Genomic DNA, 12,300 nt, shown 5'->3' on the forward strand with positions numbered 1-12,300 from the left:
ATACTAAAGATTACAAATTATCCATACAAATTCAGCAGTTTGTGTATATCACTGATGATGCTTCTTTTTCCATCAGGTGTTCTGTGTTCAGAGAAGCAAACATCAGTTAAGTCTAGATATTAAACTACCAGGTATTAGTTGAAGAAGGTAATTAAGAACTGTGATGATACAATACCATGCTAATTTCAATAATAAACTAAAAAGGAACAGTAGGAAGATAAATTCCCACAGGGCATTTTAAGCTAAATACATCTTTTAAATTATCTGATTTTTAGGATTGTTCCAGTGACATACTGACAAGCTGAGAATTAAAACCGCCTTGCCCACACTGAAAAGAAACAAACCCCTCCATGCAGCACTAGAAAAGATCCTTATTTACTATCTTACAAAATACATTCAAGTCCACTTAAGTGTAAATACAGTTAATTCTACTTCTTCTGCACTTTCAGCTCTACTCCCAGATGTTTCCCCCAAGTAGGAGTCATGACCTAATTGGTAGAGAGATGGTACAAGCCACTAAACGTAAAGCTCATTAGTCACTACATCCATCACTGGAGTTAAGTTTATCCCCTAAAGTTTATTTGACTCAATTACATTTAACAAATGTGTACTGAGCACCTACTAGGAGCCAGGAGGTGACATTGTACTGAGGATCTGTGTGTGAATGAGACTCAGGTCCTGCTCCTGAGGTTGTAATTAGAGGCAAAGAGCAACAGAGCAGGTGACCACCGGCAAAGCAGTGCATACAGAAGCATACCCATGATCATAGGAGGTGGGGATGGGAGGAAGGCTTCAGTGGAAACAACAGGAATTGTGTCTGAAGAACAACCAGTCAGCGTTTGCGAGGCTTGAGGGGAAGCGAGCTCAGACGCTTTCATAAAACAGAAATGCGAATGTGATGGCTGAGAGAGGAGACTCTGCCGTCTGCATGGGCCGAGTTGGGATCTACATGCAGTTCCGGGTGGTGACGCCCTGGGAGAGTGGTCAGACCCTGAGCCAGACCAGAGGGGACTCAGGAGGATGAGCGTGGGCTGGGCCTGCGTGTCCACACACCAGGCGTGCAGAGTAACCAAGAGTGCGGCATTCCTCTCGTACAAAAGGGTGCGTGCGGCGCAGGGAGAAAAGTCTGAAGAGATGAAGAACTGGAGATGCAGGAGGCTGATGGAATAGCTGGCAAAGCCACGTCTTTCTCGGGAGGACAGACGGGGGCTGAGAACACAGGCGGGCAGATGAGACAGGTGATGAGACACCTCTCTCTAAGAACCATGACAGGGAGGTGAGGATGGACACATGTCAGGTGAGTGTGTGGGGGAAAATTAAAGGTGCTCCCCTGAAACTCAGACCCTTGAATATACAGAATAAAAGACATTACACAGGAGGCTCCCCGGCCTGCACCCTGGCAGGTGACGGCACCACCTACGTGATACCCTGGCCACCGTGCGTGGTCTCGGGAGGTCACCTCTTCCCGGATTAGGTTTTGTCTTGTAGGAATGTTTACACTGTTTTCAGAAACAATTTTCTGAAAACAGCATGATTATTTTACAAAGCGGTTTTAGATACAGATACAAACATTTTAAAAAGGCATCTGAAAACAGACCACACAGTGACAGCATTTAAAATTCTGGTGCTTCTCCTTCGTTCTGATAAACCATAAACCAGGCCACGTGTACATGCAAGCTGTGTGAGCGCGAGTCTCGCCCTGCACGCACACTGCGGGCTCCACGTGCACACCCTGCTCATAAGGCGAGGGGCTGGCTGTGAGGCCTACAGCACCTGGAGCTCCCCACCAGTCCTCCAAGCCAGTGCTCCCGTGTGTAACAAACGTCCTCCGTGTGCGTATGAATTGCATGACGTTTTTCCAACCATCTTCTCTATTAAAGATATTTTTTCTTTTGTTTTAAAAAATGATTGGGATAATTGGTAATATTTGAATGAAATCTCTAGATGACAGTATTGTATCTATTTTAACTTTTCAATTGTGGTAATGAGACTGTGGTTATGTGTTCACGTCTGTGTGTTTTGAGGAAATACAGAGTGAAATATTTAAGAAAGAATATCATGTCTAAAACTTATCTCAAAGAACTCAGAAAAATAATAAAGCAACTATGGTAAAATCTTAACATTTGAAGAAATCTAGAAGAAGGGTTTATGGGATTCTCTGTGCTATTTTACAGCTTTTTTGATATTATGCAAACTAAATTTTAAAAATCAAAGCAACAGAATGTTGCTTGGTGGGGGTGGGGAGCAAATGACTGAAACTTCAGACGTCATCTGTTATCTGAAGAACTTAATAAATTTCCATTTAAAATTCACAAACAGAACCCAATTCAAAGCCAATTAGTTTGGAAAACTATTCCAAGGGCCTGAAGCTCCTTTATCACTGCCCCATCTTGCATTAAAGTTAAATTTTAACATTCTCAGCAGGAAAAGCAGAGTCACCAGCCAAGTCACTCTATCTGCTAATGAAAAATTACTAATCTGTCCTGACTTCAAACTCCTGCTACAGTTTTCAAGAGAGAAAAACATCTTCCCTCACATGAAATTCTGCAAATTATTAAATTCTGTATGAATACCAGTTGACTCAAACTGTCAAAAATATAAATTCTCTAAATATGCTTTTTCCTGAAGCTGAGTAATAACCAGTGCACCATCAAGCTGCTGAAGATGGTCAGGATTCTGACCTTCCTAACAGTCTTGCAAACACTGCCATACATGCAAACGCCGTTCGGAGAAAGGAGGAGAGGGGTTGGCACAGTGAGCAGAGCACCCAGCTCCTCGGCGCCAGAGGGTCAGCCAGGAATGCGTCTCCACCAGCACCCACGTCCCCTCGGCATCTACACTGGCTGACAGTTAACATCCGTAGGGTCCAGGTGAGCCAAGACCCTGGCCTAGGAAAGTGACTGGGGAACCGCTGGTCCCAGAAGTGCATGGGCATGCGGGGCAACAGCAGACACGGAGTCCACGTGCTCACTTAATGGAGTCTCAACATCAGTGAAATACTTCCAGATTTAAACCAATAACAATCAATTTTACTTACACAAAGTTAGCTTTACACTAAAGGGACAAAGACTACCAAAAACGATTCAGTTACTTAAGGCTTTTGGGATAAAATCCATTACTTTCTTACATTAACTCATTTGAGATTTATCACGTGCTGAGCGCATGCCAGGGCTGGTGATGGTGTGAGAACACAAGATAAACCCAGGCTACTGCGCAGGGGACCTGCAGTCTGTGGATGTCGTGTGCGAGCACAGGATGAGGAGACAGGCCCACATCAGCGCTTGTTCTCCAGCGCTCAAGACAGGATGAAAACGCTCTGGGTTTCCTCCAAGACACTGAGGTCGTCCGTCCAGACAGCTCTCTGTTAAATGAGGTGTGGGCAGAAGAGGATGGCATCCCAGACAGGAAGAGGGAGACCCAAAAGGCAGCAGCATGTGCAGAGAGTAATGTGATATTAATACCTGGTTTAGCTAAATGGAAGACGGGGTGCTCATTTCAGATAACAGTGCAAATCTCAACACTTAACCACTCTGGAAGCACCTTTCTCAACACCTTCAAAGAAGCCCGATCCAGGGAGAGTGAGAGAGAAACCTGGCATTTTATAAAGTCAGGGGTTTATAATCAATACATGCTTCAAAGAGTAGTAAGTGATATTAAGTATCTCCAGGATCAGATGAAACAATACAAACAAAATAAACAGCAGTGGAAATACATTGCCAAAAACTTGTTTTGTAAGACATCTGCTTGAGAAATCTGAATTCTAGGAAACTCAGAGGACCCTGAGAACAAGAACCAAGTCCTGTGTATCTGGCTACAGTCACTGGTTCATAGTAGGTGTTCAATTAAGTTTTGCGAAATCAACCAATCAACCAACCTTAAAAAGCAAAACTAGACTTAAAGCAGCTCAACACGTATTTAAGAGTGGGCCATCCAGCTAATGGCTCTGAGATGAATAATACATGGAACTACATGACGGTTTACAATATCTTACAAAATTCTTTGCAGCCAGGAACTGCCTCCTCCCTCCACCAACGTCATTAACACAAGTCAACAAAGTCTAAAAATATAGCAGAAGTCCAATGCTACAATAGCACTGACCTGACACTAAGACAGACCTCATTACAATGGAAGGGGAGTTAAGGTTTGTAGCCAAAAGATAACTAACAGTCTTTAAACGGCTCTTCCAACAAGATCCTATAGAAGCAGTCCAGCAAAATCACCAGCCATGTTTGGCCACACCAATGTTTTTGTCAATAAAGTTTTATTGGAACACAGTTGAGCCCACACACCACGGACTGTCTGCAAAGACAAGGTGAGTAGTTCTGACAGAGACTTAAAGTATTTACTGCAGGTCTTTTACGGGAAGTCTACTCATCCTTGTCCTATACGATTCTCTGTAAATTTACATTATCATTTCCTAGACTTTTTCCAGATTCATAAATAAATAAAAGCTATGCAACAGTCTTTATACAATTAGTGCCACTAGCGAAAAGGTTGCTGATGTTAACACTGAAGAGTAGAAAACCCCCACCGCCCATCATCACTGAAAAACGTCCTGCAGCAATGGTTTTCAAAAGAAGTGACTTTCCTTGCTAGGAAGACAGCTTTAGGGTGATTCTTCTTCCTTCACAGAGAACAGTACCTTGGGTTTGTTTGACTATTTAGCAGGACAGGAGAAGAACGGGCAAAAAGGTAGAACAAGGCAGCAGAGAAGAAAGGAAGGAGTGCCAAGTCACAACATCAAGAGAGGAAATGCCACAGAACCAAGACCTACAGAAGAAAACGACCATTAGCATTGTGACAAGGGGGACGGGTGCCCAGGGAACTCGGCCCAAGGGCACACCTGTCAGAGTCTGTGTGTGTTTCCCGTGCACTAAGTTAAGTTAGGTCTGGGCTGTTTTCCCCCAAGGATATACTAAATCGTAAAAACTAAAACTCAATTTAAAATTAAATGCAAAAAAAAAAAAAAAACATTTTTAAGTAAAAATCAGAGGTGTCCTCTAAGCTTTAAAATTTGGTTGCCTTATTGTTGTCATTCAATCTCTAAGTCATGTCTGACTCTTTTCCATCCCATGGACTGCAGCATGCCAGGCTCTTCCCTGTCCTTCATCAACTCCCGGAGTTTGTCCAAACTCATGTCCATTGAGTTGGTGATGCCAGCCAACCGTCTCATCCTGTGTCCTCCCTTTCTCCTCCTGCCTTCAATCTTTCCCAGCATCAGGGTCTTTTCCAATCAGTCAGCTGTTTGCATCAGGTGGCCAAAGTACTGGAGTTTCAGCTTCAGCATCAGTTGTTTCAATGAATATTCAGGGTTGATTTCCTTTAAGATTGACTGGTTTGATCTCCTTGCTGTCCAAGGGACTCTCAAGAGTCTTCTCCAGCATGACCACTTGAAAGCATCAGTTCGGTGCTCAGCCTTCTTTAGGGTCCAACTCTCACATCCATACATGACTACTGGAAAAACCATAGCTCTGACTATATGGACCTTTGTCAGTAAAGTGGTGGTCTCTGCTTTTTAATATGCTGTCTAGATTTATCATAACTTCTGCTTCCAAGGAGCAAGCGTCTTTTAATTTCATGGCTGCAGTCACCGTTTGCAGTGATTTTAGAGCCCAAGAAAATAAAATCTGCCACTGTTTCCACTTTTTCCCTTTTATTTGCCATGAAGTGATGAGACCAGATGCCACGATCTTAGTTTTTTGTCTTATTAAATGCTCTTAAAAGTTGATATTTCAGTTAATAAGTACACCCGTGGTACGTGGTTTAGTGGCTAAGTCATGTCTGACTCATATGATCCCATGGACTGCAGCCTACCAGACTGCTTGTCTATGGGATTCTCCAGGCGAGAATACTGGAGTGGATTGCCATTTCCTTCTCCAGAGAATCTTCCCAACCCAGGAATCAAACCCAGGTCTCCTGCATTGCAGGCAGATTCTTTACTGACTGAACTATAAGGGAAGCCCCAGTAAGTACACCAACTTAGAGCTTATCATTAAAATATTTCCCCCTCAATTGACAAATAATTATGATTACTGACATAGTCATTATTCTGCAGACAGAGAATTGAAGATCCAAAAGGAAATTGACTAAAGAGGAAAATAACGGTAAGAAACTGTATAGTAACATATACTCCTAAATTAGGTTTTACTCCTTGAAAAACCAAACCCTTTAAATTGTATAACCATTACTTTATATTCTTTGTTAAGTGTTAACAGATGGTTTACTAGGTAAATTAATTATTAAATAAACTTACTCAAAAATTATCGACTATCACGACAGCTTTCTATGTGCCCAGCACCGAGCTAGTTGTTACATGCATCTTCATCTTCTCATTTCAATACACAATTAACCAAAGAGATGCTTAACAGATGTGTTTAAAATAAGATTCTATAAAAAATAGTTACGAACTTTTATAATGAAGAGAAATAATAAACTCTCCAAAAAGAACATAATAAAAGTAGTGAAAATGAAAAAATTGCTCACAAGCAGTAAAACTTGAAAGCAAAGTTTTTAAAGATCTTACCTATTTTTGTCTTCTACTGATGTATCTTCTGAGCTTTTGTTTTCTTCTTTAAAATACTGGCCCGAGCTAGATGGATTAGCGAACGTAGATATGAAAGGTCCCAGAGACTGGAAAGCTGCTTGCCGAACCTACAGAGGGAAGAAAGGACATGTGCAGACCCTTAGTCTATCCTCAGCTAGGAGTTACAATTCCCCTTCAGTCATTTTCTCCTTTTTACTTTTAAGCTTTTTAATCTTGGCTTGAATATCCAAACTGTGAGGATGTGAATATGAGACCCTACAAAATATTTGCATGGAATAGAAATTTTGTCCTGTTTAAAAAAAACAAAAGTTAATATAGTAGTCCATTGTCTACTCCCAGAAGTATCAGCAGTAACATAACTGATAAATTATTTCTTAAATTATGGGATTAAAATCGTATTTTCTATAACATGCACTGTTTTACAAAAATGATAATTAAACAAAGCCCTACCCAACGTGAAGGATCACTGATCAAATTAATAAAGAGCGCTGACAGTTTAGTCCGTCGAATCTCCTGACACGTGGCACATGAAACGGCCATGAAGCACTCCGCGCAGGCCTTGCGGACGCCCCACACGTTGTCCGAGCAGAGCTGGAAAAACCTGGGCAGCTGGGCGAGAGGGGCCCCGATCGTTAGGCAGACACACGCAGGTTTCAGTTGTTACTTTTACTTCATTTCTCACTTTCCCAGCATTTAAAACATTAGCTTTACAAAATTTAGAAGACTCATTTAATATTAGCTATTAGTAGCTTTAAATAAATCACACCCAATTCATTCCACTACTGACTGTGGAAAAGCAAAGACACTCCTGACAAATACAGCTCGAGTTTGTACTTAATGACTCTGCATAATAGGTGGTTTCCAAAACTCTTCGAGCACATTAACTTGTACTTTAAGCCCTTACATCCCATGAACTAACCATTTAAAAATCACCTGCTGTAAATCTAATTGGTCACTAAAATACTCTAGGATTGCAATAAAATGAAAGATTCATTTGAATAAGTAAGAACTGATTTTATAATAATGGAATTAAAAAGGGATTGATGGTTCTTAACATCTGCACTTTTAACAAACTGTCCTTAAACACAACACAATACAAACACCCAGGTTACAGAAACTTAAACTCTCAAAGTCATACTATCTTTCTGGAACTATGTTAATACAATTTGGGGGCCACTGTATGTATTTCAAACTTCAGGTGCTGCTCTGTGAAGCACTGCTTTCTCCTTGGTTTCTGTCTGCAGGCCTTACCAACATCTCCTCAGTAGCTTGCTGGCCGACGACGCTGCAAATATCTCCAAAATTGGCGGCACAGACCTGACAATGAAAGCATCATTGACATTTCAAAATATTACAGTGTTCTTTAAAAACAATCTTTTCAATTCCACAGATCATACAGTAGCCACGAGAAGAACCCCATATCCTACCACCGCCAGCACAGTACCTTTCGAACATGAAACATCCTGCAGTCACAGCACATCTCACAAAACCGAGGGAGGATCAAACGCTCCGTGATGTCCTTGCCAACCATGGGGGCCATTTTGCACATTATCTAAAATAAATGAGAGTGCAGACATACTGAATGCACCTTCACACCAAGACTTCTGCCAATTTATTAAAAGTATGTAACTTAAGGAAGTATAAAAAATGACATGATGTCCTTATACATCACAGAAAAATTCATCCTATTTGTCCAAGCTGAAGACAGAAAAACAGGTATTAACTACTACCAACAGAATCAGCCCAATGATTATTAAGGTACAATAAACCCAGAGAAAATCCTAAAAATTGCATTTTTACCTATAGTTTCAACCTTATTAATCATTTTGCCCAATAAAAGTAAAAAAAGAAAAGAACTACATTTCCCTGATAAGAGAATAAATGGTGATTGCTCAAAGGAAAGACTATCCATCCACAAGAAGGGTCTGGACGCAGGGCACCGTCACTGCTAAGGAAAGCCTGCACACAGCCAGCCCTCATTGTGCAAAGCACCCACTGTCTCTGAAACTCGCAAACGGGAAGACCACACACTTACTCTGCAACACCAGGGCTCCAGGAAGGCATGGACAGAGGTCTGAGATGCACAGGAATTGGATAACACCATTCCAGGCAAAGTGAGGACTGTTTGAAAACCAGCTCAATGCATTTGAATACCTTCCCCCCCAGAGTTAAAATATAAGGAAACCTGACGGTCTGTCGTCATTATATATTACGTCCACCCCCGGCCCAGGCAAATACTAGGAGGACAGGCAACTGACTGGATAGAAAGGGGACTCTACCCATATGTGCATGACTGTCTACAGACCACACAGCGAGGAACCTACCAAGAAGCCACTGCAACAAACAAGTGAGCTTAAGGAGGTTTGCAGGACATAGGACAGAATGAAAAAAAAAAATGTATTTCTATAAATTATCAATGAACAACCGAAAATGTATAACATTCACAATAATGAAAAACAAACAAACATGAAATTTAACACAGTACATACATGATCTATTGAAAACTACCAAACAATGAGGAGATGAGGGAAAGACCTAAACAAATGGCGAGATCTCTGTGCCCACAGTCAGTCAGGCTGGCCCATCCCTATCAGACCCACGACCCTCAGAGTGAGGGGGGGGGGGGGGCGCACACTGACACCCCCCATCCCCTAAAGCAGCATGGTTTCTTGACTCCAGACTGTTTCCAGGCATCTCCAAGCCCGAGCTAATGATGCAAAGATACACAGCATCACCAATCTGGCATAATTAAATTCTTAGGATGAATTATTCCCAAAACAAAACAACCGGGAAGATAGGGAATGCAAAACATAACGGAATAAACGCAAACCACTTGTGAGAGGAGCACACGCTTCTCACTAGCACTGGGTGTAGCCCTGTTATAATTACAATGTTTTACTATTCCACAATCACATCAAAAATTACAACACAGCAAGTTAAACTCTGCTCAATATAAACCAACAGTTACACCAAAATCGATTTCTTTTTCTTGAGAAGTTTGTGAAATTAAAAAAAAAAAATCTATGATTTGGAACTTGACAGAGGTGATACAACACAATGAATGTACTAAATGCTTCTCAATTGTGAACTTTAACATGATTGATTTTATGTTATGTGAATTTCACTCCAATAAAAATGCAATTACTGGAAACTATCTAAATTCATTATTAACTGGTACCTAAGTATCTAAAAATAAAATAATGGAACTTCCAATGAAAGGCACTAGAGAGAAAATATAATTTGTCCTACAAAAGACCCAGAAGCACTATTAAATTATTTCTAGTGTAATTTTATTTCATATCAACACAAACGCCATTGTATTAGGTTTAAACAGCAAATTCTCACTACCTAAATAATTTAAATTAGTTTTCAGATGGATTGATCACTTTTCTATTTTAAGAATTCTTACTTTCTAAACTGAGGAACCACAGATGTGAATGATAAACTGAGGAAACACAGATGTGAATGACAACATACTACCCATGTAACTCAAGCCCAACTTGAGATGGCTCTCAAGTAATCAAACTATTTGCTAACCATGTCCAAAAACCAGAAAACTCACCATATTTGACTTTATTATGTGCATGACGACTTAATCTGTGTGTTTTTCTAGTAATTGTAACATATCATATATTCCTCCCTGCAAAGAGCATGCCATCAAGGACAGGAGCAACAGGCAGCATCACTCTCTTTTCTTACTGCGCACTCACAGTGCCTAGAAAAGTGCTCAACAGCAACTCAAGGAGCTCAAATGCGTCTTCATTCAATACAGCGTTTTTAAAAGGATCCTGGCTATCTTTGCCATCTTACTTTTTCCTTTTGATGAGATGAATTCACAGCTGATTCACTATTTTCTTGCCGTGCATCCTGGCCTCTCTGAGCCTAGCAAGGATCATCATCCCAGGAGCTCCACGCGGCACAAGCCCTCCAGGAAAGACACCTCTGCCCTCCGAAGCCTCTGTCCACTCCGAGCCCAGCATTTATGTTTCAAATTCCGTGACCCGTGGCTACTCTGACACCCAACACGTACCCACCCTACCACAAGTAATATGGCACCGTGTCTAGCGTCACCTCCTATGGCCACACACCAGTTCATCTCCCTGAACTGAAACCTGAGCTCTACTTACGGCCACAGCCTCCGTCTTCACGTCATCGTTGCTGTCGGGGGCTGTCAGCTCCACGAGGACAGGGCACACCTTGGTCTCCACATCGACGCGCTCGATCAGCTCCTGCTCCAGCAGGGCTAGCAAAGCTGCCTGGCTCGTTTTTCTTACCTGGGAAAAAACAAACACATCAATGAGGCACACACACAGTATGATGAAACCCTAAGGCATGAAGTTCACAACTGTGGAGACTCCTCATCCAACCAAAGGTTCACAACTGGCACAACTTTGCAGACAAAAACTGGTGGCTGCTCTGCAAAGACAGAACTTGGCAGACTGTGTCGTAACAGATCAAGGGGAACAGAAAAGCCACTCCTGGAAAAGAGGTCTCCCTGTGACAAACTTCTGGGGGCCGCCCGGAAGGGTGGCAGATGAGCAGCAGCCACTGGCGCTGTCTGTTGCGGCACTAAGGCGATCTCCTAGGCTCTCCCCATCTTCTCTGAGATGTCATTTTGTCATTCTGAGAAACCAAATGACCAGGTCTAAGTGGAAGGAACACTCTAAGCAGACCACCAGATGGCACACATTTCTGTGGGAACGTGGACAGGGCCCTCCTACCTGGTTATTCTGATCTGCGAGATAGCGAACCACAATGGGCAGCAAGTACTTTGAAAAGGCGTACGGGATTGCTGGCCGGTTTTCTTGGCAGAACAAGGCAATGTGAGGCACCTGCTCCATCAGCTCTGCCCTCACGGTCGGCTCTGCGGGAACAACAGGAAGGTTGAGTGGATGCGTCCTCCCCGCACAGGGTTCTTGCCAGGCGGGCAGTCAGGAGGGCCCCCAGAAGAGCCCCAGACTCTCCTCCCGGCATTGTGAGCGCTCAGGGAACGCGCTCCGCTCTGTGATGCTCTTCACAGACACGGCAAGGTCACCCCCTCCCAGATTCTGTCTTCAGAGCCTGCCTGGAGCCTACGGTCACTCCCTGTGAGGACTTCCACCTGAGTTCAGGTCAACTGTATACGGCATCACCCACAAACTCTGCTCTCTCAGAGCCCCCAGACAGGCTATAAGGACTGGCTCCTCACCTGAATGCAGCCAGCGAGTGCAGAGTTTGTAGTCAGACTTAACTATGACGATAGAGGGTCAGCAAATGCTAAAGGACCGACAGATTAAAAATAACAAGAAAAAAAGGAAAAAAAATAAAAATAACAAGAAAAAAAATCTGAAAAGACCCAAGTGCATATGGCAAATTTAAATGTGACAGCATTTCAAAAAGACCAACTGTCCCCTGAGTAACGGTAAGAAAGCAAGCTGGTTATATGAGGAAAAAAGGTAAGACTCCTACACTGCTCTCTCAATATAAATTCTAGGTGAATCAGAGATCCAAATTAAAAAAAAAAAAAGATCAAAAGCACTAAAAGACAAGATTTTAAGGGATTTTCCTGGTGGTCCAGAGATTAGGAGTACTCACTTCCACTGCAGAGGGGCACAGGTTCAATCCCTGATTGGGGAAATAAGATCTTGTAAGCTGTAGGGCAAGGTCAAAAAAAAAAAGTTGAATCTTGAGGTGGGAAGCCCTTCAAGGCAAATAAAACCCCCAAACGAAGACCAGCTAATTTCACTTTACAAAGACTTCATTAGGGACAAAAGATG

At 42.3% G+C, this 12,300-nt stretch overlaps 1 protein-coding gene across 29 annotated transcripts in view; it reads right to left on the minus strand.

The window, feature by feature from the left end:
* PPP4R1 (protein phosphatase 4 regulatory subunit 1) overlaps positions 1–12,300 on the minus strand; it is a 53,352-nt gene that overhangs the window by 13,695 nt on the left and 27,357 nt on the right. For 16 of the 29 annotated variants that reach the window (XM_086373180.1, XM_086373179.1, XM_086373178.1 and 13 more), the window contains 6 exons: positions 11,266–11,408; positions 10,672–10,818; positions 7,989–8,096; positions 7,796–7,861; positions 6,995–7,153; positions 6,524–6,651 (listed from right to left, as the gene is read on the minus strand). In XM_086373180.1, coding sequence (XP_086229306.1) covers positions 6,524–6,651; positions 6,995–7,153; positions 7,796–7,861; positions 7,989–8,096; positions 10,672–10,818; positions 11,266–11,408 — 751 coding nt within the window. Of the gene's footprint in view, positions 1–6,523; positions 6,652–6,994; positions 7,154–7,795; positions 7,862–7,988; positions 8,097–10,671; positions 10,819–11,265; positions 11,409–12,118; positions 12,176–12,300 lie in introns of all 29 variants that reach the window. The other 13 variants (XM_086373172.1, XM_086373171.1, XM_086373166.1 and 10 more) reach the window with 1 other exon arrangement.

This window comes from Bos grunniens, chromosome 24 (genome assembly GCF_055505025.1).
Source record: "Bos grunniens cultivar Pamir isolate PY7600 chromosome 24, Bosgru_T2T1.0, whole genome shotgun sequence".
In the NCBI taxonomy this organism is placed as follows: domain Eukaryota; kingdom Metazoa; phylum Chordata; class Mammalia; order Artiodactyla; family Bovidae; genus Bos; species Bos grunniens.